At 39.5% G+C, this 27,766-nt stretch overlaps 3 protein-coding genes across 4 annotated transcripts in view; all 3 read right to left on the bottom strand.

The window, feature by feature from the left end:
- aatkb (apoptosis-associated tyrosine kinase b) overlaps positions 1-8,908 on the bottom strand; it is a 59,778-nt gene extending 50,870 nt beyond the window's left edge. Inside the window, exon 1 of one of the 2 annotated variants that reach the window (XM_015044892.1) lies at positions 8,885-8,908. Coding sequence is in view for 1 of the 2 variants with exons in the window: in XM_015044889.1 (XP_014900375.1) it covers positions 4,929-5,004 (76 nt within the window). In the remaining variant the exon portion in view is untranslated. Of the gene's footprint in view, positions 1-4,928; positions 5,514-8,884 lie in introns of those variants that run through there. The other variant, XM_015044889.1, reaches the window with a different exon arrangement.
- Positions 8,909-15,137: 6,229 nt separating this feature from the next.
- LOC106955005 (gastrula zinc finger protein XlCGF57.1-like) lies at positions 15,138-22,416 on the bottom strand. The gene is made up of 2 exons (XM_015044919.1): positions 22,066-22,416; positions 15,138-18,262 (listed from the first exon to the last, which is right to left on the bottom strand). The coding sequence occupies exons 1-2, from the start codon at positions 22,184-22,186 to the stop codon at positions 16,971-16,973; spliced, it is 1,413 nt and encodes a 470-aa protein (XP_014900405.1). The 5' UTR covers positions 22,187-22,416; the 3' UTR covers positions 15,138-16,970.
- Positions 22,417-23,629: 1,213 nt separating this feature from the next.
- LOC106955003 (gastrula zinc finger protein XlCGF57.1-like) overlaps positions 23,630-27,766 on the bottom strand; it is a 9,211-nt gene continuing 5,074 nt past the window's right edge. Inside the window, exon 2 of the mRNA XM_015044917.1 lies at positions 23,630-25,605. Coding sequence (XP_014900403.1) covers positions 24,149-25,605 — 1,457 coding nt within the window. The 3' untranslated portion in view covers positions 23,630-24,148. The remainder of the gene's footprint in view (positions 25,606-27,766) is intronic.

Below are 27,766 nucleotides of genomic sequence, written 5' to 3' on the forward strand. Positions count from 1 at the left end.
TCAATCTGAAGAGAGAGAGAGAAAACAAAACTTTTGTAACAAGTTGAGTCATTGACTGAACCCTGAATGGGGCTTTTATATGAAATAATGGTGAAACAGTGACTCAGCTGGGATATTGAAACGTCTCATTTTCTCTCTAAAAATCACGAACTTCCGCAAAGTTGACCTCCCGCTGCGCGCTGAAACCAAAGAGAGCTTCTAACAAATGGCAGCTCTCACACAAATAAAAAAGTCACTTTAGAGAAAATCTAGATTAGTCTTGATTAAAAGAAAAAAAATAAATAAACATCTACTTCTAATTCAGATTCCCTTTAAGGTCTTATTGAGGCTAAATTTGTTTTTCCAGACACAGTTTTCTGTTGATTTAGCTTTGTAATATTTAAATAGTGTGGAATCTGCTCCTCCAGAACTAAAACAGGGAGGATATGTTTTGTTTTTTTTTTACTCACAGTTACAATACATCAGTCCTAGATTTCAATAAATCCCTCTTGAAGTTTTTTTTTTTTTAAACATCTAAGTACAGGAGGAAGTTTACATTTTAGACCACAGAGTGCCACGGTACGGAAAGAAAGCTGCTTATTAAGTATGAAAGCAGAATTAAGAGATTATGTTTGTTTTGGTGCCTGAATGAAGCTCCCCTCCATCCCAGTTCAATTTGTGCAAAAGTTGAGAGAGTTGACTTTCTTTGCCTCCAAAACTATATTTATTGTTGTACGTCAAGAGGTGATTATTGGTCTGAGTTCTTGCAAACACACGAGAGAGGCTGCCTGTAAAACCACCAGCCATTCATCCACCAGCCAAACACTTTTAGCAGCTGAGAGGAACAAAAACAACAGCAGAAAAAGGACAACTTCTGAGGGCTGCGCTCCTTTCATCTCCACAGATAAGGACGGAGGTGTGCAACAGAAGCGTTTGAACGGCAGCCAATCCCTGCAAACTGCTCCAATCCAATTTACGCCCAGAGCTTTTTGCCCTTCACTTCAGCAGGTTGCCAGGAGCAAATAACTCATTCTGCCGTGCTCCCGTTCAATCAAAGCATCTGCACCGACTCCGCCTACAGTCCGCACCGTCACGCGAGATCGTTTTCTGCTGCGTGAAGGTCAAAGGTCAACGCGGACACCTCGTTCCGTCTGATCTGCATCCCCTCCGCTCTGAGTTTCTAACAGCTCCTCGACCCGCACTTCAGTCTAGAACAAGGAGGCTCTGATGACCTTTAAAAACGTACAAACTTCTGCTTTTCCTCGTTTCCTGGGCGATATGATCAGAGAGAGCTGCTGTGCGAGCAGCCAGGCGTCCGCAGAGAGATGGGAAACGGACAACCTGAGGTCTGGGAAAGCAGCCAGCACTGCCAGTAAAAAAAATCACCCTACAGACACAAGCCAAGCCCTTCAGAGGGTTGTGATGTCATCGTTATGCTCCGTACAGAGAACAGCCCAGAAAGTCCAGAATATTCCCCGATTCAGATTACCTGTCACTTGGGTCATTAATGAAATCTAATGCCCAGGATTCTGTTTCTTCCCTCAGCTCCTCATTTAAAGGGTCGACATGCATGCAACAGATTTCAGCAACGCATCAATAAATATTTTATGTCTTCGGTTTTGTTTTTAAAAGTTTAGAAATGCTCCCATTTCCTGATCAGACAGAGCAAAGATGCAACCGCCAGAGTAACTTCTGTGTTTACGTTGAGTTTTACAGCAGCTGCATTCCCGTTGACCGTAAAATTGCACAAAGTGGAATTATGAAAATAAATTCGCTTCACGAAAACAATTTTACATGAAATGTTTTTATGCTAGGATTAAGGGGGTTTTGCGCCTGTATCAAAATGAAAGTATTTTGCTAAATTTTAATGGAAACACTTTTTCGCGGTGGCTCAACATGAGTCGTAATCGACAGCCAGGTATTACCATTAGCAGAACAGGCAAAGAAGACAACAATAAGTGGCAGGAGGATGATGGTACTGCATGTCTGTTAATGACTTATCGCATGAAAAAACTTGTGTTTCTTAGACATTAACAGTTTTATTAAAGTTTTGCACGTTTGTAATGGAAACGCAGCTACAGAGGAATGTGGAAGAAGATGCTCTGGTCAGATGAGGCAAGAACTGAACAGGGAAGCTTGTCAGAGGCACAGCAGAATAGTTTAGATTGAATCAGAGTCATGTATTAGAATGGTCTAGTCAATGTCCAGATTTAAACCCAATCAAGAATCTGTGTCAGAACTTGAAAACTGATCTTCACAGATGCCCTCCGTCCAATCTGACTGATTTTGAGCCACATTGCAAAAAAAACATTATTATAATAATGGGCAAAAGTTCCCTTCTCTGAATAAGCAGGGTTTTAAGAGACATATTAGTTATCCAGGTGAGGTGAATTCAAATGCATGCCACACTTTTCAGAATTCTAACTGTAAAACATTTGGAGGGAAACGTGTCATTTTCCTTTCCTTTTATGCTCTGCTTTCTGTAGAGAGATCGGGGAGGTTTTGGGTCTTAACATGACGCGATGTGGACAAGTTCAAGAGGTGTGGATACTTTTTACGAGGCACTGCATGTCTTGAGTTTTATGTGGGTTGATTTCTGAGCCATCAGGAAACGACCACAATACACCGCTGCACTGCAAGCGCTAATCCTGCTTCATGCAAACCTTTTCCCTGAATCAACAGCGAGCCAATGTTTCTCCACCAATCGAAAATCCCGTGGGGGACTAGAACAGCAAAAGTACGACATTTTCTTTGACGTTTCCAAAACTCCAGAATCTTTGACGTCATCCAAATTAACCAAGCTTGAGCGTCTCGTATTCGGCATGAGAAAACGGCGCTTTCTGCTCCTCATCCATCCATCTCCCTGACAACAGCAGAGAGGAACAAGACAAGAACAAGTGACACCAAGTGACAGCAGCACAAACACGGAGCTGACATGGTGGGAGATTTTTCTGTCTGCAGCTACGAGACGACTTGACTCACCGAGCAGAAGCAGAAAAGGATCAAACCAATGTGAAACCGACTCATTTTGGTTCAGCTGAGGCTGCTTATTGTGCGCTCATTGTCAAGGAGCTCATGGCAACGTATCAAAACCACGAGTGCTACTTTTTAAAGATTTGATTATGAGTCTGACTGGAATCAGATTTCTGTCCAATTAAAGCTGGCTATCAGACTTCCTGTGAGTCAACAGACTCGCTGCTGATGTGGTCGCTCACTTTTAGCGCTGCCTGCTCAGCTTTTTGTTATTTTACTGTAAACTGCTATTTAATCAAGATAAAACAGGCACTCTCTCAAAAAACCAGTGTCCATACCACATGCCCTCCGATGACATCACATAAGGCAAGTGATCAGAGATCGTTTGCCCTGTCACCTCTGATCATAGCAATCGACAGTCGGATCAAAACATTTGAGTCATATTTGAGATTTTTGGGAAATTTGGTTAATTTAGGCCTTTTCATACTTTAGTTTATGAAGAGGAGCTGAAGGAACAGATTGACTTCACTGTCAAAAGTTTAATGAAGACCAATCCCAGTCAAGTTGTGATTAAAACCACCTGATTCAGTTGATTAGTGTCTCAAAGTTCCCAGCTTTCCTGCTGAATTGCTGGATCTTCCATAACTTCTGCAAAAAAAAAACAAAAACAAAAAAAAACGATTGATTGCAAGGCAGAAAAATTATCAAAATTATTCATCTCCTTGGCAGATTTACAGTTAAAGTGATCTTTTATCCCATCCAATATGGGGTTTTTTCTCTGAATGGAAGCAATGTTTACATTTTGGAGTGGCTCAACTAGAGTCCAGACATAAATCCGATTAGGGAGGGAGCTAAACATTAGGGTGATGGCAGGGAGGCGTTTCAACCTCAAAACCAAAGATTAATGGTGAAAAGTGAAATATGCAAACACATGATGTTGGATCTGTTTAACAGGCAAACGTCAACCATGATGCTACAGCAGCTATGTGGAAATCTGTCAAAAATTAACCTGCCCAGCATAATGTTTAATGCCTCTTGTGATGTCATCAACCCAAACACACACAAAGCAGATTCAGCAGCTGCTTTTCCAGTGCCCCTTTATAAAATCCTTGAATTTTTCTGTATTCTTGAGGAGGTAAATCTATACTTCAACACCCCGCTGTGTTTTCACAGTCAGTACATGGTCCATTTGTTAGTGGGGGAAAAAAAGCAGACCTCTGGATTGGATCTTTAAATTTACTGTTCCTCAGGGGAGATAGAATAAAGGCAAAAAGGTTTTTCTTTTCCTGTCAGCTGCTGCTGCAGCCGATGAGACTTTAAAAAGCTGCGGTGGAGTGGAAGATTTCTGCTACTCGGCCCGTTTTAGAAAAGCACTGAGATTATGAAAGCAGCACTGTTAAAAGAGCAGAGAGTTTTGACTTATAGGAATCTCTTCACATGATGGGGGGGGGGGAAATTAAAACAAAACGGAGAAGAGGGAAGTGAAAGTGGAAATCTGTTTATCCAGGAACCTTTTAGTCACCAGAAACCCCCCCTTTTAGTTTCCATCTTCATCATAAGGTCATCATTTTCATCTTGCAGAGAAATCTGCTTCTTCCAACAGATTCCGCCTCCCTCCTTCCTTCCTTCCTTCCTTCCTTCCCTCAGCGCTAATTAGGACTCCTGCTTCATCTTCCTCCACCTCCCAACAACAACTCCTCGTTCACCTTTCACCTCTATCTGCACCTGAACTGCTCTGATCTCTGAACCCGAGGGTCGGCCTTTCATCTTTAACTCACATCCGATCAAGCACGGTCAGGAGAACATGCAGCAGCAGCAGCAGAGCACAAGCATTACATCACTCCTGCCATCTCAAACCACAATTTAAAAAAAAAAAAAAACGGGGAGTTTTTTTTGTTTTTTTTTTACTGAGAAACAACCTGCTCTAATTATATCTATAGGAATTAGTAATGTGGCGTGTTGCGGGGCGGACTCACCTGGGTTGAAATGTGAGCTGAGGGCGCAGCCGGGGACGAACAGCGCCGAGCACATCGCGGCCAGGAGCGCCAGCATCTTCCCAGCTGGAGCTGCAGAACCAGGAAGAAACACTGCGGGACTCAGAGGACGGGAAACCGGGAGATCAGAGCTTCATTTCTGCCGTGGCTCCGCCGTGACTCCGCAACACGTCGCCTCATCTCTCCCACCCACCTCCTCCTCTTCTCCCCCAACCAAAAAAATGTCTATTTAAACCAGCTGATCTGAATCCTCCCCGCTTTTCTGTTCTTCTCCCGAGTAACTTGGTTCGGATGAAGACGAGGAGTCCAGTTTGACAGCAGCTGCTCGCTCCTCCCCCACAGCTTCACCTGGAAGTTCTCCCACCACCCCACAGCTCCGACCCGCAGGGGTTTGTCACGTGGATGCCGCCTAAATTGATAGAAATCAATTAGAAGTTAAACGAGGAGCGGGGTTTGCGCGCGAGCCGCCGGTGCTGTCCGAGGTGCTGACAGCAAGAGCGCCATCTTGCTCTGTAATGCGCCCCGAATGAGATTTCTGGAGCGTTTTTTTTTTTTTTTTTTTTTGCGCCGTGTCTGTAGGGCGGGAGGGAGGGAGAGAGAGAGGGAGGTGTTGGAGGCTGTGCGGCCTGAACATCCTCAGCTGACTGAAATATTCAGCACAGAGAAGAGAAAATGTGGAGGATGGTACTATTTTTAATGCTGCACAGAGATGTTTGCAACCTGCAGGCTGAAGAAGAAGAAGCAGCTGCTGCATCTTCACTAGGAAGTCTGAACCTCATCCTCTTTTACTGCAGCTTGGAGTCTTTATCCGCTGATGTTGGATATATGGAAGAATAAAAAAATAAAATAAAATAAAAAAATATTCCTCATGGTATCACCAGAGGGCCAAACGTGATTATAATCCTGCTGTTTGTACATGCTGGATGGAGCCCCCTCCCCCACCTGGCAACATTAATCCTCTGGCTTTCTCCTCCCCACCCACCCCCAGCCTCCTCTTCCCTTCAGTCTGAGTTCTTGGCATCGCATCGACTCAACTTTTCTTTGTGCATCTTATAGGCTTATCATGGTGTCTGATTGTTCTGCAACAGAGATGTCACACGCTAAAACACTAATCCAGCGTTAGTCAGATCCTCCGGTATCTCTCTCTCTCTCTCTCTCTCTCTCTCTGCACTGCTTCTTGTTGTTATCTAATGCACCATATATTATTAAAAGACATGATTTTTCTCAGCGCTGCCAACAACACAAACAGAGCGACATCTGAAAGAAACAAACACAAAGCCTCACGGGGGACCGGATATCTGATCACAGGAGAAACGCGTCTCTCTTTAAAAGTCTTTAAGATGATCTCAGCGGAACAACTCAGCTTTCAAAACTCGATATTTTGTGAAGCGGAGTTCAGTAACAGAATGATACATTCTGCCTGTTGTGAAGCATGGTGGTGGCAGGATCATGCTGCAGGGAGATTTTTCACTCAGCAGGGACAAGGAAGCTGGTAATCATGGGGGAATACGGCACACTTCTCATTTTTATATGTAAAGAATTTAAACATTTACGGTTATTCTTCCACTTTACAGTTATGAACAACTTTCTGTTACATAAAATTCAAATAGTCTATAATATTGAGTTTATAGCCAAAATATAAAAAGATCTGTTCAGGTCACCATCTGAAAAACCTCTAACACAACGTGGTAACCGTTTTGTTTGCCATCTTAAAAATGGACACCAGAATAAAGAAGAAAACTTCCTGGGAAACAACGTAGTTTTGCACAAATGCTGCGCCGTACCGTCACAAACCTCGTTTTCCTCTGGAATCAGATCAAACTGTCTTTATCATTATTGTTACTTTACACTGGAGGTCTATTTTTTTTAGGAAGTGCACAGAGATATTAACACGACAGTAAACATGTCCAGAATAACAAACTTTTAGCTTTTAGTCTTAAAGTGGCAGGGTTTCCCCCACCAAGTAAAGCCTGGCGGGCCACCAGGCTTTACTTGCATCCCCACCAGGCTAAGCAATGTTTATTTATGTATTTATTTTAGGGAGGAGGTATGTTTTTTTTACTTTTCTGAGACCCTGTAGTTGGTGTTTAGGTGTTAAGAATGTCTTCCAGTAATACACAATTACCCAATGATATTTTGAAAATTTTCTGTCACCTTTAAACATTTTTAAACACAAAAATCGATGGGGCGTTGGATGACTGCCCCTAGCACTGGGCTTAGCAAGTTTTCTGGGGAAAACCCTGAGAGTGAATATCAAACCATTTAAGCGGCTTTGCATTGTTATACTTGATGTGATGAGATGTGACTCATCTCCACTTAAAAAGATTAAACATTTAAAAGTGGCAAAGAATTGTCAAAACAATCTTCAAACTTTCATATTAAAATTGGCTAAATCTGAAATTCCCCTTGAGCGTTTATGACATGATGTTTTCTATCCTTTTACATCTTTTCTAACCATAATAAATGAGATATGGGGGGGGGATTGAAAATCATTTTCCAGATGTTACCACTTTCAATTAGATTTAAGGCTGCAGTCTTTAATTCAGACTAAATGTACCGGCGCCAACAGATGCGCCTTCTTCCTGCAGAGGCAGAGAATCCCGAGGGACCTCTGCTGACGGTTTCCATCTTTGTTTTTTCACATTGGACAGGGGTGTCGGACTTAAAATTTTCCTACTTCCCTTCTTCTTCATCCTCCTCCTCGTCGTCTTTAAAACTCTTATCCCTCTCTCTGAAACAGTGAGTTGCACGTCTGCTGTTTCCGTGGAAACAAAACGAAGAGGATGAGATTGGTTCTCGGCAGAGCAGAAAGAGCTTTCCTTTCAGCTCCCATCTTACGTCAAATCTGACAGGCGTTATGTAAGCCTGTACCTTTACTTCCATTTACATCAGAACCGCACTTTATGCACATACAGATGCTTCCGTTTTCTCTGCATTTCCATCGTGAGAAAAAAATCTGAAAACTGGAGGAAACCCAGGCCAGCTCTAACCTCAAATCTGGATATCTCCTGGGAGAGATTAGGATCCAGAGCGTTGAGTACCCTCTGTTATTAGCCTAGCTTGTTCTGCAAACCAACGCAGAATCCAGCTTTCACTCTGACTCACAGCATCATGTGGTTCCTCGTTTTAGCTCAGTCCTGAAACAATGTGTTTGACAGTTCATCCACTTGATGCCGATTATAAAATCACTGTTATTCAAACTGCGGCACACGTGCAGCCATCCCAAACTGCACTGCTTGCAGGTCACAGCTTCACTCTGTGAACCGCTTTCCCATAAAAACCGCCGGGGAGATTATGAGGCTGGAGCCTTGCATGTAATCTGTGACATTTAGAGCAGAGTCCAACTTTTGTTTTCGGCCTGCAAGGCAACGCTGGCCTCATAAAACAATAATCGGGAGAAGATGAACAGTGTGTGCTCGTTCTTCTAAAACTTTTAACAGTTCGGTAGGAGTCAAAGCACCACCTTATTTGCTTTGTTGATCTCAGCAAAACCAAAGCAAGCGAAAAGAACCAGAAGGAACAGAAAGTTCTCTACTAAATGTCCCTTCTCAAGCAAATCTGATACAAATGTGAGGAAATCTTAAAGAAAAGGGCATGCAGTGTTAAAAGAAATGCGTCATTCTTCAGTTACTGCATGTAGCTGGAATAATACAAAAAAAAAATAGAGAAATTAAATCATCTGTAATTCATTCATCCTTATTTTATTAAAAGCTATTAATGATTCATCTTTGTCCACATACTACAGTTTTATCTTATGTACTCTTCTGGAATTAAAGAGGCAGAATTGTTTGGCATTTTAGCAACAATAACAATACCACAAATTATTGTAATTTATGTCACGACAGATTAATTCATGAATGCAGCACAGGAGCAACAAAACCTAGGAGATTAATTAGGGAGTGTAAATGTTTATCTGTGTCCATCTGTACAAGAATTACCTGCAGGAATGAGTGAAGTCCACAGGGAGGAGTAAAGTGAAGAAATCCCAGACAAACAGCAGGAATCTCTGCAGAGACATTAGAGTTGAGGATCAGACCGACTGCTGAAAATACAAAAAAAAAAAAAAAAAAAACGTTTTTTAATTTTTTCGATCTCTTAATGGATCTTGTTTCTCCAACAAAGCTGATAAGTTTGTAAGAGTCAGAATCAAGAACATGATTATGGATGTATGCAAGGTAACAAACACTTCTAAAAAGTCAGTCATTTCACTGGATCTCTCTCTCTCTTTTTTTTTTTTTACCTTTGTGGTTTCTTTATTATTTTAGCTTCACATACCATTCATCATCTGTCTTCCTTTATTCTTCTTCTTCCACTTCTCGTTTTTAAAGCAACGTTTTGGTGTGCATTACCGCCGCCTACTGGAATGAAGTGTGAATCGGGATGCTAAATACATTCTACGCAGATTTATAAACTAAACAAAAATAAAACAATGCAAACTAACAAAAAAACTGTATTTTTTTCTTTTCTTTTCTCAACATCAAACGGTGAAATACTCCGAGTAAAGTGGCGCCTCAGATTCTTCTTTTATGAGTAATTAATAAGTGTAAGGATGCACTACTACCCCTAGCCAGACTTTGTAGGTACTACACATTCTCTAGCTGCTGGCTCTCTGAGATTTCTCTCAGTTCAATTTATTTACAAAGCACCAAAAAACAAGTTCAATCCAGTTCTTATCAGTGCAGTTTAGGCATACAGTTACATTCAGGTAGACATACATGAAGTCCAGTACAATACTAATCTTGGAAACTGTAGAAACTTCACACTGGACTTCAAGCAGCATGGATTCTCTGCCTCTCCACTCTTCTTTCTAACTGTGAGATTCCCAAATCAGATAAGAGGAGGTTATTCCACTGAGCAACAATCCAGACTTATTTTTTCCCTCCTTAGTCAATGGTCCAAGTTTAGCGCATGAAATGCTACAGAAGCAGCCTGCGTCCAGGATCTGTCAGTGTGTGGCGGCTCTTGAAGCTCCGACTTCAGCCGCCGTGTCCGTTTCGTGAATCTCTCCCAAACTCTTCGATGGCATTTGCCTCATAATAGTCTGGTTATCCCTGTTACTGGTGCAACTTTTTCTACCACATTTCTTTTTCGACCGCTCAACATTTTTATGATTTGGTTGGACACACAAATTCAGCAAACTGCCAGGTCCTTCAGTAATGACCTTCTGTGGATTGACCTTCCAGTGGATGGAGTCCTTGAAAGTGAAAACCAAGTCACGGTGTTTCAGTTGTTTAATACAGAGACTCTGAGATTTCTGAATAGTGTTTCTGGGCCCAGACAGGAGGGGAATAGATAGTCTATAAATTAAAATCATTAATTTTAATTTATAGACTCAACCTTAGAAATGGGAACAAATGATCACAAGCATAAATTAAATATCTCAGTTGTTGCATCAGAAAACAGCTTTTCTTGATCTTGCATGACTACGAATAACACTTCTCCCGACCTGCGATGTGCTCATTCACGGCTCTAATGTGTGTGTCTGTTAAAATGTGACGCTTCGTCTGAATGAGGATTTATGGAGTCAATTTCAATTAGACTTCAACACTCGCCAGACGAGTCTTTCATCATCCGATTCGAGGATCTTAACAGGATTAATTATTCTTCCTCTCACGCCAAAGGTTTTACTTAAAGAGCTGTGGGAGCGACGCGAATGGAGAAAAAGCCTCTCTTCCCGGTAGAGACGGGACGTGTCCGTTCTTTGCTGTTGCAGCAAGTAAAATATGTTCAGCAGTTTGTCGGGACGTTCTGATGGTAAAGGTCTGAAGTGGTCCCCTCCCTCTTCTGAAGCAATTCTCTCTGGTTTTCATGCGTAACCAGTGAAAACCAAGAACTATGTGCATCCTCACACCAACTATCTTCCTGTCCTCTCACCACATCAATAAATCTCCTTCATGGTGTTCTTTGCCTCCTGACACTTCTTAAATTGAACTACTGACATCAATTTTTCAAATCATAAACACACACAACTGAATATTACAATTAACTCCACAAACACAAGATCAAAAAAAGTATTTAAACAACTGAGGAGGTCAGTGTGTTTGAATTTGCTTTAATTTTTTTTTTTTTTTGGAAAACAGATAAACTCAAGCATAACCACTAATTACTGATGAATTTGCTTTTTAACTACGATACAGTCACATTCACTTTCTTCTGATTTACCCTGCAGGGATTTGAACAGATCATCAGATTTTTTTTAAGCCCCACATAAACTAAACCTGAGCACAGAACTGAGTTATTGAATTTTCAGTCTAAAAATCATTTCTAAAAAGGTAAAGTCCTGGGAGTTGGACTGGTCAAGGGTTCTGGCCGAGTAGCTCCTTATCCCAGGTTCCCTGATCAATATTCTCCAGGAATCAAACCCTGCACAAGCAGTTCAACGAGCTGCTGGATAGTTGTTCTTCTATAAATAATGAATAGTACCACATTTGAAGACACAGTTGAAAGAAACTCTGGCAGACATCAAAGCGAGCATCACAGCTGGCGCTACCGGTCCGATCGCCGACTCTGTGATGATCTCTGCTGAACACACAACTGCTCAGAAGGTCGTTTGTGTTTAAGACAGAGGTAAACCCAAAAGCCGACTCTATGTCCACGCTCACCAAGAGGTCAGTGAGCAACAAAAAACAAATTACCAGCACAGAGTCTTTTCATACATCAGATCTGGTCACTTCTGACTCACCATGAAGGAGTCCGAGTTCATTCTGAATAAATCGCTGTTCTCCCTCTACGTTAAGAAACTATTGAAACCACAAGAAAAGACTTGATTTGAAAACTCCCATTAGAAGTTAAAACGATATTTAAGAGCTAATTAGCTGACAAACCAACCAATTTCCAACAGGTTTACTCACCCAAAGACAAAACGTACATCATTTATCTCCTCCTTGTGCTGTTTTATTAATTTACATTGCACCAAAACAAAACAAATGCCAGTTTAATGTTGATGGATTTCACAGAAAAATGGGTTTGTCCTTCTCTTCAACCTAGGAAATAAAAACAGCAATGTTTGAAAAAAGAAAAAGAAAAAAAAACTCTGAGAATCTACAGAATGAACTGCAGATCTTTCCCACCTCAAGAAGCGACATAACCCATACACTGACCTTGTGACCTCAACAAGACTGGTTTCAGTTCATAAACCAGGGTCTGGGTTTGTGGTCAGACCTCCATCTCCATGGAAACATCCTCAAAGCTCACAGAAGGGACTCCAGCGTTGTTTCTAAACCTGCAGATAGATGATCAGATTTTCTTTCTGCAGGATGTCAAAAAACAAAAACACAGTCTTCAGAAACATCCTCACCAGATGACTGAGCCAGATAAAGCTGTGTGTATAGAAGACAATTGCACATAAAACTGTTTTACATTCATCAGATCTGGTTCAGAGGCCTGGCAGAGCTGCAGCGTTTCTGGCTGAATGTCATTTTTCTCTCAGATTTGTATACTTTAACAGCTCTAAAGGCTACAACTTTCATAATGGGCAGCATACCATTTCATCAGATTTTAAACACAATGTGCACAAGTTCAGTTTATGTAATGTCTGCTAAAATAAGAACCATTATAGAAGGTCATTTCTCCTTACAGCTAACAAGCAGACTTTTGTTTGTTCTTTAAGGGATATCAAAACACTTCTTAAGTTCAGTTTTGACAAGAAACTTCAATAATTAAAAAAAAAAAAAAAGGGAGCTGGCCGCAAGAACCAGGCTCCACTGTCTTCATTTATTAATGAAGCCTTGCAGCAAGGACATTACAGCATGTGTAGAAAGTTTCTGAAAAGTTTTCACTGCAGGAAAACAAAAAAGCAGATAAACAATGGGTAAGATAAGCAATACGCTCCTAGGTTTAACCTCACCCAGAGGTCATCATCCTGGTCCATTTGTAGAGCCATCCAGATTTCAGGTTTCAACAGAGACTCCTTCGAAGACCTTGGATGTGTTGAGTAGCAGCGGATATGTTGGATGCAGGAAAATACCACGCTCTGCAGAGGTGGTAACGATTTCCAATGAGTCAGGAGTTTCTTGTTTTCCACCACGAAGCTGACTAGTGAAGGTGGTAAATAAGCTTTTCCTCATCAAAAGGTGGAGAGGCAGAGCTGCTGGGTTTACTGTGATCTCTACAACTTTGTGCTAATAAGAAAATCTGCTCACTTGTACTGATGAAAGAGGCTACTGAAGGGTGAATGTCAGAGATACGTCGAGGGGAAGGAAAATGACGAAACAAGCAATGGAAACGGAGCAACATCTTTATTAGCTGGATTTTGAAAGTTGTTTACAACACATTGCTCAATCCATACAGCTGCTGTCCACTCACTGTTCATCTCTGCCTGCAGAGGCTCCTGGAGTTCCTGCAGCGAGTCCAAAAGGATGCGTCCTCTGAGATCGCAGCTGAAGATTGATCTGATCTGCAGCATGACTGACCACTCCACCGGCCTGCAATGATCTGGAGCCAAAGACGACTAACAGAGCAGACATTTCTCAGGGTTTCATTCAAAGCTGAGATGGAAACAGGCCAGTAGCTGCGTTAAAACGACCTCACGTTTCTGTGAGTCAGGAAGATGATTTCCCAATCCGATGTGACCCTCTCTGATCTTTCGGCACTGGAAACCTCTTCAGAGGATAAATGTTTTTCTGGTTTACACTGTGGAAACACCGGCATGTCCTCTGAGATGCTTGCTGAGGACAGCAGCAGGTGAGAGGAAGCGGAGCTGCTCAATATATCCAGTCGCAATCATTCATGGGCACAATGTCAATATCACAAACGTCTGCAGAGGATCGGTATTTGCTCCTCTCTGTGCATCCTCAGAAGTCAGAGCCCTCTATGTCTGGTCACGTTACAACTACATTGGTCTCATTAAATGGCTTTAATGTCAACAACGAAGCCATTCCCTCTGTCATTAAAATTAGATCAGCTTAATAGCTTATTAATAAAAGTTAGGATGATTACTTAAACATCCCCAAGAGTTTTAAACTGCTGCTTAATAAGTGTTTGTATTCCTTTTATCCTTATAATATAAGCATATGAAGTATTCAGCATATCAATACTAAAAAGTAAAATATTTGAAACTTTAACATGTTTTGAAAGTCAAATATCAGAAAACCGACCTGAAAATAAACTAGATTAGAACTGATTTCAGTCATGAGTGCAATTCTATTAATATTTCCATTAACATTTATTAAAACAGACAGTTGCATTGACATTGTAAGTTTTTGTGCAAGTTAAGACTCTAAATTAAAAGAGTAGATTTAAAGAACATGTTGTTATTGAGGTCTGGTTTAGAAACAAAAAAAAATAACACACCTTCCTTCTGTTACGTTTCAAATCAGTCTGATTGAACCATCAGTGATTAACACTTCAGATGAAAAAGATTTTTTGCGTATTTCACTTCAACAAACCTGGTGAAAAAAATTTGTTTAAAAAAAAACAAAAACTAGCAGAAAAACTCAGTGTTAGAGCTCCATCTGCTGGGTCACTGGACAAGTAGCGTGAGCTGTGCACAGTGATTAGAGAATGCAGTTCAAGTTTTAACAGAATCAAAGGTTATGTTTGTAAACCCGATATTAAATTATGTTAGTCCTCTGAAAGGTGCATTATTTTTCATAGTAGCTGCTCGCTGCTGAGATCAAACTCAAACCGTTTTGTAATCTCGTTGAGCCATTAAATTTGCAAAGTCTGACTCTGATCTTTGTCACTCACATGACTCGAGTTTGAATCTGCTGGGAAACCTGAAGGCTTAGGAATCACGGTGCATGATGTCATGTTTCTAATAACGCTGTGTCAGTCCGGCACATTAATTACACGGTTCAGATTTAATCCATCAAAATCCTTAATGCAGAACACACTGCCATTACTTTAGATAAAACCCCACTTGATCAGATATGTTGATGTTCCAGGTGTTTAACGAGTGTGTATGCTAGGTTACCAGAGTCCGAGGAGGCAAGCAGATTCCCCTGAGCCGGGCTAGGAGGAGCTGTAGAAAAGATGAACGGCATCTTTTCTCTACGCTGAAGTTAACTTCGCCTTGTTCTCTGTTCAGAACTGGAGCCGACTTCATCACAAGCTCATGGACTTTACCAAGCCTGGTGGCAGAGTTTACTAGCAGAGCTGTTTAAGTCTAAAAGAGCAACACAGTAAAAATCTACAGCAAAGGAGAAACATGCATCTCATTTAAAACAAATGGAGGACAGAGAAAAGGACTCGGCTTAATTGGTTTAGCACCAATACACACTTTAATGTAGGTTTAATGCTGTGACAATATTTCATTAACTGTTGGAATATTTCAATTCTGTAAATACTGATGATGATTACAAACATGAAACAAAAGTTGAACTAAAACTGCTGCACCACCAGTCAAGGGTTCTGATGTCAGAAAACAGATTATAGTTTGTTAAAATTGTTTTATGATCAAAACAGACATTAAAGATCTCTGAAATAATCAAGTCTACAGAACTAGTCCAATAAATACACTGTCAATCTGCTTTAACCCATATTTTCTTAAGCAGAAGGAAAAAAAACAGCTTACAGAAGCAAGCAGACAGTACATACATTTAAATACACTGTATATTTTCATAAATAACAAAAATGATGTGGTCATGTTTGACTTATCTGAGAGATATTATTCAAATCAAAGAAACGTTAAATGATAGTTGTCTGAATTATCCTTCCTGTCATGGACCAACGAAGCAACGTCACACCAAGCAAAACCTGATTACATGAACTAACATAGTGTTTTATTTACTCACACTTGGAGACAAAACCAACAGAGTAGCTGAGAGTTGATGCCTATGAAAAAAGGCTCTCCAAATTCAGACCGTTGTAAATGAGATTCTACAATATAATAACCATCTTGGTATCAAATCCATTACTAAGGGCGCAGATACTTACTGCTCTTTGAGGGAGACCCAATATAACATGACCCCTCATATTCCTACACCTAACTAAATTAGTGTTTAAAATGCATGAATATTTTAATGTGTTTTGGCTTTTCATTCTTAATCATGAAATAACTGCATAGAATCCCGCCTTTACAACAAACCATCAACATTAACTGCTGGAGACTCAGAGATGTCTGCTACCAACACACATGACACATTAAAACAGAGAACACATTGAAGAGGGACATAAAGACGACCAGGGCAGATCCGGGTGTCCAAATCAGTTTTCAAAATGGCAGCTACAGGTCCTGTTGGGACCCCTTTCGGAACCTGCCAGACCCTCCATGACTGCACATGAAGCTGGATTCAAGGAACAATTTGTTATAGCAAATGAGTCAGAGTATTAAATCTGCTTCCATATGCATCAAAGACATCTAGTTATTATATGCATATAAGTAGTGTATATTGCTGTATATTAACAGGGAGGTTTAGATGTAGTCAGCACAGCTGTCATATCTTATATCTCAGGAAAAGGCAGCAGATCACATTGTTTACAGTTGGCAAGCATGCACAATAATTCAGCTTCTGGAGCCATGTTATTGTCCACAGTGGCTCATGGACTTTCAAAGTCATGTGATGGCCCACACAAATGTGGATGAACATCTTGTAGGAGGAATGTTTTTCTCTGTTGGAAGGCCATTCAGAATCCACGTCGCAATCTATCCAAAGTTATTCAGCTACGAAAGCAAAATAATAACCCTAGACCTAGCTTAGCTCGGTTTTGTTGTTTAGCCATCAAATGTCGGCCCTTACAACCCCCCTATGGCACCAGGTCACTTAGAAGAGAACATATCTGAGTAAATTACTGAAATCCTGTGGGAAACTGATTTGAATTCTTATGTTTTCTGTTTCTTAAAAAAGCTTTGTCAAGCCTTTGAAAAGAAGGTGGACATCTAGCCTCTTTTAAAGAGGCCTACAGAGAGCCACTCAGTTAATTCCCCATAAATCATTTGTTTATTGGTTTTATGATGCGTGTTTGGCCATTCTTTACTTGGTAGTCAGAACAACCAACACCAGAGTTAAATCAATGTACCTGGGAGAAAACCTGAAATAAAATGCATGTTATATTAACATAGGCACTGCTTGAGCAGGTACGCTATTATATGAAGTGTAAAGGCATGTGTTGGTCCAAACTTTTCTGTTGGAGGAATTCTTCACCACAGACTGGGCAACCAAAAGGTTGCCCCCCCATATGTACGTTGATGTGTGAATCTAGATGAGTTTTTCGGGAGAAACTTTTCCCACAGAAGTCACAGCTATAAGGCTTCTCGCCTGTGTGGACCACCATGTGTGTATCCAGGTATGTTTTACGGTTAAACCTTTTGCCGCAAACTTCACAGCCAAAAGGCCTTTCCTCACTGTGTGTGGTCATGTGACCCCTGAGGTGTGTTCTACGTTTGTAACTTTTACCACAGATCTCGCAGCTATGTGGTTTCTCTCCGGTGTGGACCACCTTGTGCGCCTTTAGATTTGTCTGCCGGTTGAACTTTTTACCACAAATATCACAACTAAACGGCTGTTCTCCTCCGTGAACTATCATATGCGTTCGCAAGTTATTCTGATGCCTTGCCGTTTTACCGCAGATAGTACAAACATAGGGCTTCTCCCCCGTGTGGATTCTCATGTGCGTCTTCAGATTGTGCTGATGCTTGAATCCTTTACCACAAACTTCACAAACAAATGGCTGCTCCTCTGAGTGGACTCTCATATGTTTCTTCACGTCGTGCTGGTGCTTAAATCTTTTTCCACAAACATCACAAACAAACGGCTGCTCTCCTGTGTGGACTCTGATGTGAGATTTAAGACTAAACTGATCTCTGAATGTTTTGCCACATTCATCACAGCTGAAGTTTTTCTTTCCTGTGTGGACTTTGGTCTGTGAATTTGGATTAGGCATTGTTTCAGAACCTTTGATATTAGCTCCGCAGGCTCCCTTCCAACCACTTTCTTTCGCCGTCAAAGGTTGCTGCCAGTAGTCATAACCATCATCTTCACTGACATCAGTCTCAGAGGATTCTGCAGCCTTTCTTTCTGAACCTAATTTGAATTTATTTGGACCAGGCTTCCAGGCAAGTTCCAGTTGTCCACAATCTCCATCAGTTTCGGTTTTGATCCATTTAACGGAGCTGGTGGTCGGACGCTCTGCCTCTCTGGGGTCTAAAGTTTGACTTTCATGAAGCTGTGAGGACTCCGATTCCTCGTCATTATCATCTTCACTCTTCACAACAATATTAAGCGGGAAGTTGATGTACTCTGTCTCTAGCTGCTCTCCTTCCTGACTTATCCAACTTTCCTCAAGTTCTTCCTTTATGAAGGGGCCCTCTGAGTTCTGTTCATCCAAACTGGGGCTCCAAGGAACCTCTTCTTTATTCAGTGGATGATGGTTGACATCTGAAGACAGCAAACACCAAAACATAAGAATGTTATGAAATTTCAACATTTAATTTGTACCTGTAGTGCTTTAAGGCAACTCGCTAGAAAAACTTGGAACAGAATGAGAAAATAAAGATAAGAAATGCTCGTGGTAATTAGTGTTTCACAGACAAATTATTAAACCGAAACAAGATTTTTATGAACATTTTGTAAAGCAACAAACGCTTACGATTATTCAAGGTATCTATTGCCTGAACTATTGTAAGAGTCTAAATGTTGGTCATGATCAGACATCCCCTCAACATTTACAAATAATCCAGAATCCTGCAGCTCCTCTTAACTGGGACAAGGAAGTATGAACACATAAAGCCAGGTTCACCATCTCTTCATTGCTTTTGTGTCCATTTAAACATTTATTTTAAAATTTTATTCCTCCAAGACACATCCGATCTATGGCATCTCTATAACATCCACAAACCATTAAAAGGACTCGAGGTTAACCAGCCCGTTTCTCCTAGACCAGACATCTGCAACCTGCAGCTCCACAGCTCCACGTGGCTCTTTGGCCTCTCCTCTGTGGCTTTAACAAACCAAAAAGGAAATGTTTTTGATAATGGACGATGTAGGAAATTGACGTTTTATGAGATTTCTCATAAAATCTGCACGATACCTACGGCATTAAAAACTATGCTCTTTTTTGATTATCCATATTTACAGAAAAGGCTCACCTCATTCTATTTTTTTGTAGTAGAGAATTCATTTTGTTCTAAAATTTAAAAATATAAATACATCTTAGTTAAACTTTATTAGTTGTCATAATAAAACATTTATGTAGTACATATTAATAAAATAATTTTTAGCTGTTCTCATTTGTAGTGGCAGGGCCAAAATGGCCCTCTGTGTGGAAAAGATTGTTAACTCCTGTACTAGAAGTATTGGTAATCAATCGTAAAATGTACGGATGATCAAGCATTTGCTGTGGCTGATTAGAGAATAGCTCAATGTCCACATATCAGCACTGCTCATTTACAAATGAGTCATTAAAATTTTGTTAACCTTCCACCGTTACCAACTCAGCGACTTTCTTGCTATATTTTGTGACATTTCAGACAAAGAAAATGGTATCGGCCAAAATCGGAATCAGCAGGTCAGGCTTTGTAAAGATTGGTAATCGGCGATTGGCCAGAAAACTGCAATCGGTGCACCCCTAATGTGAAGCTAATGCTTGATGCTACTAGCTAAATGCTAAATACGGTAGAAGTTAAGACCGAGATAACCCAAATAATTACAAACTACTTCCTACAACAAAATGTGGTGTATATTGAAGATAATATGCTTCTAAGCATAAAATATCTTACAAGCTGTGCTCCATCCAACCAAAAGGCTGAAGATAATGCATAGAAGTGAATTGCTAAACACGTGCTAACGCCGTAACTTCCGGTTTCCAAAAAATAAACAAACATTGTTTCATATTGTGGATACTAGACAGCTACATAACCCATGGTGAAGCAAGAACAGTTGTCATTATTGAATTTTATTCAATACACAATTAGCCAGAGTAAAACTATAAAAGAAAAACACAGCATATCAGGATACGTAAATAACACGTGAAGCTAATGCATATTACCGCTAGCCTAAAAGTTAAGTCTACTAATACCTCAGATGCACATAAATAAACAACTTAAATTACTATAAACTACGAAGAATTGCAATACAGTTAGGTGTATATTATGGCAACATGCTGTTACATATTAAATGAACGTTTTTGCTAACTTACAAGCTGTAAAGATTGGTAATCGGTAAACGAAAACGGTGCAAATAATCCATAGAAGCGCATCGATAAACAGGACGTGTTAACGTCTTGACTTCCGGTTTTCAAAATAAAACCGAACATACAACTTCAACCACATAAAATATTGTATTAATTAAACCACAATGGTTCTTAAGTAGCCAGAACATATGGCATAGATTTCTTTTATCTTATTTACTGTTTTATTCTACATTTCCTTGGTGAAAACGTGACTCAATTTAATCAATTTTGTTTTTGAATCTGTAATATAAATACATTTGACACTTCAATGCTATAGAGACAGATTCTGAGTTTGTAGATTAACATGTTTTAGTGCAAAATTTGTGAATCAAGCCGGACACCAACTTCCCAACTGGAAGGTGGAGGGACGTGGTAGCGTCATGTGGTGAGGGGGTTTTGCAGTAATAGGGACTCGTCCACTTCATCACACAGATTATCATTAGAAAAGAGGATAATGTTACATCCTCCTTTGTGGAAATATTGAACAAACATCCCAAGATATCAGTCAGTAACTTAAAGCTTAGACACCTTGGGATCTTCCAAATGGAGGACAACCCTAACCATACTGAAAATGTAGTTACAAAGAGGCTCAAGGACAACAAAGTCAATGTTTTGAAGTGGCCTCACAACATCCTGATCTCAGTCTTATAGAAAATCATTAGGCGGAGATGAGAAGGTAAGCAGTCAAGAGGAAGGCACTGACATTTCAGCAAAATGTTCTTCACAAGCTTCTCACAATAAACAAAATATTTGTCTAATTTAATATCAATGTGGGGGAGTGTTCTAGGTTTGGGTTATATGGGTTTAAAAAAAAAAAACGTACAAAATTACTTGGTTTCATATGGATCTAACTTATACTCCGGTATGTATCCTGATTTGACTCTTGCCTAAAATATGTAAACATACCATTAACACAAAGTCTTAATTTCGGTCAGAAAAGCAACAATGATTCACAGTAATCTTTCATTTTATTCAAAGCTTTATTGTGTTATTTTAACTGTGAAATCTCCATAAATAGAAAAGTGCACAATGCATGAAATCTAACTTCCAGAATTAATCCACTTTGCAGTATTTAAACATACAGTTCATCCCAAATTATTCATAGTAAAGGCAACTAGATTCAAAGTAATCTTTTAATTTTAACAACATGTTTTTTCTGACTTAAAGTAATATTAACATTTTGAATTGGGACAGGACAAAGTCCTCAATTGAATCAGATTGAGCGTTTGTAGAGAGAGCTAAAGATTAGAATGATGCCAAGCAGGTCCTCTCTTCTGACCCAAAAACCTAAAGCTAATCACCATAAACAAATATCAGAAAGCAGTGGAGACATGCACCAATTATAAGAAGGATTTGACTGCTGCAAGGCCGGTATGTAAATTTTAGTAAAATTGGGGCAGAATATTATATGTTGCAGTTTTATTTAGTGCTTGAAATATTCTTTTCCTAAAACAACCTTTGGATTGAATATCTTCCTCAAGTAAATAATTATTCTTTAAAGAATGTTTCATAACAATTTTCATTTATTTAATTAAGATTTTATAGGTTTCAGTGTAACTTCAGGTAGATGATTACTCAAGAACTATGTTATTTTTCACTTACACATGATACAGAGATCATTTGAAAGCCATTTAATTATTTTTTTTTAATAAATGCTGGAAGAAAAAAAAAATCCAGAACATCGTCCAGAAATGATGCATAGAAAAATGTAAAAAATGAATGGCTGATTTCCAGATGGTCTAAAATACATGTTGGATATTTAAGCTTTATCCCAACCAGATAACCACAAAGCTACGACAAGCTAACAGTAAACTAAACCATCTGACATTCATCCAAGACATGGCGATAATCCAGTTACACTGAAATAACTTGGATCATGTATGATAACAAAAAGAATGACTCGGGTATTGACGCAACAACATAAATTGTTTGCATCTCTATTCCAGTTTGACAGCCTTAGAGCTACTGTGAGCTAACAGTAGAAAGCTCCTGATGAACAGCTGCTTCTTACCTGCGGATTCGTTTCTGCAAACATCCTGCGGCTGGTGATCTCCAAGCTGTTTCATCCGCACTTTGTTCTCTAACGCCAGACTTTCAATGCTGCTCTTATTAACATAATCCACTTCCTTCATGCTGTCTTTTTTCCTTACAAAAGGCTCGGCGATTCGGGCCTCCACCGAACCCAGCACCGACTCGATCCAGATACAACATCCGCTCACATTATTTCGGTCAGACTGAACCTCTGGAAGTTGTGCAGAAGACCGATTTAATCATTAACAGACACGGTTCCATCAAACGTTTTTTTTAATGATGGATAACTGTTTAATTGTTCTGTTTTTTGATCAGGCACCTATCCAGACAACTTTTTTCTCGTGTCACCATGGTAATCACATTCTTCAACGTCTCCCAGACACCGCATTGACTTATTACAAACTACACGTCTGCGCCTCCGCCATATTATGAGTGGCAAGATACACAACAAATTCAACGCAAGTATGATTGATTTGCTCTCATCAGCCACTTTAGGTATCCGTCAGTGGTCATTTCAGGGGTTTTTCCTCCTATAACAATTCCTTCAGAATGGACCTAATATGTCGGCATATTAGAGTCACTGCAGACAGAAAAAAATAAGAGTGCATTTCCAGCAGAAAACTAGGACATTCTGATATTAATCTCAGAAATTTTCCAGAAAAACACTTTTGAAACTCAGAAATACCCTTATTTTTTTCTAGAAAATTTGAGATTTTCACAATTTGAGTTTTTTTGGCACAAATGTACTCCCTTTTTTTTTTATCCACAGTGGCCTTAATATCCCGTTGTACGTTCTCTTCCATATACAGTGCTTATAAAAAATATTGACTCCCCCTGGATGCTTTACACATTTTACTGCTTTTAAAAATCAATCATCAATCATGATCCAAAAAATCTGCCTGATCAACATTTGGTGGTCAAAGCGAAAGCAGATTTCTACCAAATAACAACAAAACTCAGTATATAAGGAGCTTTATATCAAATACTTCTTTATTCCTGAATAAAGAAGTACGTAGAAATAAATGCTTCTTTATTTATCACATGTTGCCCTAAGGTGGACATTAGGAAATTCATTGCTCTCCTCTGGAGACCACACGGATCACGTACGAAGGCTGAGCTTACAGTCAAGTTCCATTATATTTTGTTGCAAAATCTGGAAAGAATTGGGGATTTTGCCACAAAACAAGTTCATTTTCTTCCCAAAAGTGTCATTTTGTTTCAGTTCATATTGGAAGTACATTTATTAAAAGTGAATTTGTAATCAACAATTCAAAACCTTTGATCATAACCACAAACCTTTAATAAGAATGTTTCAGAACCCCTGGTCGAAAATAAAATGACAAATAATGCTTTTCCCATGCTTTATGTTGCAGTTTCTTACTTTTTCACGAAGACGAGTTAAATATTACTTCATACCTACTGCACAGAGACTGCGTCCTAATGTCACTGTCAAAGTAACTAATTTCTGTGTCAAAAATAGAGGAGCACATCCTAATTCCACAGTCTAATTTCTGTTGAAGACAATGAGTTGACAAATACAAATGTATATTGCAGAAAGTATTTATTTATTTAGTGTTTTTAACCACTCTGTTATTGTCATGCAACACAAACTGCTTACATGATTAACCAAAGCAGTAATTAGTCAACAGACCCCAAGGCTTAGAGCTGAAGAACATCTCTGTCAAACTCAAGCTGACAGATGAAAATCAAATTCTCCCAACATGTATACAGAACATATGTAAACACAATATTCCCCCCAAATTAGTTAAAATTAGAGAAACAACTAATTCATATCAACCCACTTATGGGTGTTTGTAGTGATGCCACCGGTCATTAATCTGTAACATCCCCTATACTACTATACCGGCTAAACATAATATCCAAACTAATCAACATAACACTTCACTTCTTAAGAGACTATTGGATACCTTTTTAGTTAATTTTCAATAAACCTTTTGGATTTATTGATTTTAAGATGATGTATATTTTAGCCTAATTTCCATTTTTCTTACAGATAGTTACCTAGCTTACAAGTCTACACATTGCATTCACACAAACTCTCATTAGCCTAGGTGTAATGTCATATGCCGGTCTAAACTTCCCTGTTGAGTGAATTCCTGCCCACAGACGGCACAGCCAAACGGTTTTTCTCCTGTATGAACTATAATGTGTGAATCCAAATGCGTTTTTCTGGTAAATCTTTTACCACAGAAATCGCAGCTATAAGGTTTCTCGCCTGTGTGGACCGCCATGTGCGTTTCAAGGTATGTCTTACGGTTAAATCTTTTGCCGCAAACTTCACAGCCAAAAGGCCTTTCCTCAGTGTGGGACGTCATGTGAGTCCTGAGGTGTGTTTTCCGTTTGTAACATTTACCACAGATCTCGCAGCTGTGCGGTTTCTCTCCGGTGTGGACCGACTCGTGTGCCTTAAGGCTTTTCTTACAAGTGAACTTTTTCCCACAAAGATCGCAGTCAAACAGACGCTCTCCTGTGTGAATTATCATGTGTGTCTTCAGGTTGTGCTGAAACCGTGATCTTTTCCCACAAATATCACAAACATAGGGCTTCTCCCCCGTGTGGATTCTCATGTGCGTCTTCAGATTATGCTGGTGCTTGAATCTTTTCCCACAAACTTCGCAGCAAAAAGGCATCTCTCCTGTGTGGACTCTCATGTGTTTCTTCACGTCATGCTGGTGCTTGAATCTTTTACCGCATACGTCACAACCAAACGGTTGCTCTCCTGTGTGCACTCTGATGTGAGACGTAAGGCTGAAATGATCTCTGAAAGTTTTGCCGCATATCTCGCAGCTGAAGTTTTTCTTGCCTGTGTGGACTTTGGCCTGTGAATCTGAATTTTTCTTCACTTCGGAGCATTTCTGAATAACTGAACAGTCTGAAGAATTTTTTTCTGTGTTGCGTCTCATGTGTCTCCTTAGAGACTGCTCGTCCAGAAACTGTTTACCGCACTCGGAGCAGCTGAAGGCCTTTTTGGAAGCATTACAGCCTGCATCGCTGTTCATGCCTCCCTCAGCTAACTGGCTTCCCTTCCTTCGATTTTCAGTACCCACCATAGGTCCATGCCAGTTATTATAACAGTGATTATCCTCATTTTCGCTGGCTTCATTCTCTAGAGAGTCTGCAGCCCTTCTGTGTTTATTTATTTTGAAATTATTTGGATCGGTCTTCGAGATAAGTTCCAGTCGGCCCCAGTCCTCTCCATCAGTTTCTGTTTTAATCCATTTAAACGAGCTGCTGGTTGGAGGTTCTGTCTCTCTGGTGTTGGTTTGGCTCTGATGAAGCTGTGAAGACTCCGGTTCCTCTTCATCATCTTCGTTCTTCACTACAACATTGATTGGGAATTTTGCGTATTCAGCTTCATCTCCTCCTAGCAGCTCGTCTCCTTCCTGACTGATCCAAAGTTCCTCCTCTTCCTCCTTTACGTAGAAAGGCGTTGCATCCTGTTGGCCCAGACTTACTTTCCAAGAAATCTCGTTTTTCTTCCCCCAAAGATGCTGATTTTCTGAAAACAAACACACACACACACACACACACACACACACACACACACACACACAAAAACATTAAATAACTGTGACTTTACAAACAGTATGTTATAGCTGAATATAGTACACAATTTAGGTAGTGTTGTGGTTTGGCCCCCGCCCAGAAGATGGCGACGCTAGTCATCCATAAGCAGAGCCAGTTGTAAGAGAAACAAATATGACTGAAGCTACATGACTGAAGAGGAAAGCGAAACAGTCCAAACAGAGGCTGGTGCGGGATGCAAAATGCACTTTATGCAGTTCTGTTAAGCAAAATAGTTATATTGCAATATAATATAAGTTCAAGCAGTTTCTTCCACTTCGTTAACACGAAGTGGAAGAAACAGGATGGCAATTAATTCTGCCATCCTGAATTAATTGTTTCACATATATTATTCTCTTCATCTTTTGTATTTCTATACAGCAACCACAGAGGTTCCCATTTTGTTATTTAAATATGTCTATGATTAATAATGTGAGAAAACGAAACATTTTCTGATGAAAAATGAGCCCTGTAATAGAAAGAAATGTAATGGAAAGAAAGCTAACCTCGTTGATAGAAGAGAAAACATAGTTGTTTAAAAAAAACATTGTCGCTTATTTAAGTTAGTCAATAATATCAAGTTATTCATTAATCCTTACCTTGCATCCCTATTTAGGCATTTAATTTTTCAATGACGAACTGAATTAAAAATATTGGACAAAATGAAAAAATAAGAGCTCACACTAATAATGACTATAGAAGTTCATATTGTGTTATCTGAAATCTTTACATTGCAAATCTCACCTGTTTTGTAACTTATTTCAGAAAGAAAAGAATAACATTTTTTATTTACTGACGTTTTGGTATTACTTTCAAATTAGGGGAGAGAAAACTGCCAGAACTAAAGGTTTTATTCCAAGGGAAAAGCATGAATTATTATTATTATTATTTTTATTATTATATGCTAAAGAAAATAAGATCTAGCTAGTTATCAGGGCAAATGTAAGTTTTGGTAAAGCTCCCCTTACACAAAGAAACTCAGATACTATTCATCTACAGTCCCTGCATATTTTGAGCAATTTGTCTAAAATAAATTTAATCCACCTCATGGCTCCACTGATTGGATAATAAAGAAAAGTCTAGATTTGCTTCAGAACTCAAACATGCCTTGCAGTTAAAGTGTTTAAAGACTGAACATTCTTTAAACACTTAGACGGTTCTAAGCATTTCAAGCTGGGATGCAATTAACAGGTCCTTTCTATGTCTTGCATAGAAAGGATAGCTTATGCAGTGTTTCATTAATAAGCCCAGTGGATGAGCATGTGTAAGATTTTTTTTTAATAATCTACTAAACGCACCTTTTGAAGTTAGAGACATTTAACATTCCAGTGACAAAATATTTGAATAAAGTTTTTGTTTAACATTCTGGGGCCACATTTGACTAATACTGCAGCTACATGCTAATCTGCAAACTTTTCCTATACGACCAGATAAATAAATAAAAAAAAAAAGACTAAAGAAGAAAAATAAATGGGCCATGTTGAACAAAAAATACTTCAAGATGCTAGTGCAATGCTCGGTCATATTACACAATCAGTTTCCTGCTGGAGCAGATGTTGCCTGTTGCGGTGTGCCTGTCTGACCTAGAGGTTACCCAGCTCAAAGCATTCCTTGACCTCAAAGCTGAGCAAGGGGATCTCCAGCAAGCTCTTAAACTATTTCAATAAGTTACTGTTACTGGGGAAGAGGGCATCGTGTTTCTCTCTACCACCACTCATTAAAGGATTGGGGAGGTCCACAGAAACTCCTGCTGTTGACCAATGTTCAGCAGCTTCTCACAAAGGTGGGAGGTTGAAAAAAACCTACAAAAATGATCCTGCAAACAAAACTTAATTGTAGCTTATTTGGACTCTAGGTTTCACAAACTTGTGTTTTTATCTTTGGATAAAGCCTGAAAAGCCAAAGAAGTTGCTCTCAGAGAAAAGACAAAGAGAAGCCGCATTCAATAAAATAAAGAAATAACGATCAAAAAAGTAAAACAGTCGATATACAGTCAAGGCAAAAAAAAAAAAAAAAAAAAAAAAAAAAAAAAAAAAAAAAAAACTTTTTAAAAAAAAAGGTTTTTTTTTTTTTTTTTTTTTTTTTTCTCCCCCCTT

The sequence above is a fragment of the Poecilia latipinna genome, unplaced genomic scaffold, assembly GCF_001443285.1.
Source record: "Poecilia latipinna isolate Pla-1442-1.1 unplaced genomic scaffold, P_latipinna-1.0 Scaffold697, whole genome shotgun sequence".
Taxonomy (NCBI): domain Eukaryota; kingdom Metazoa; phylum Chordata; class Actinopteri; order Cyprinodontiformes; family Poeciliidae; genus Poecilia; species Poecilia latipinna.

Coding starts and splice junctions, on each gene's coding strand:
- LOC106955005 (XM_015044919.1), bottom strand. CDS start 22,186: ATGAAGGAAGTGGATTATGTTAATAAGAGCAGCATTGAAAGTCTGGCG. Junction 18,263..22,065: donor TTGCAGAAACGAATCCGCAG/GTAAGAAGCAGC, acceptor TGCTGTCTTCAG/ATGTCAACCATCATCCACTG.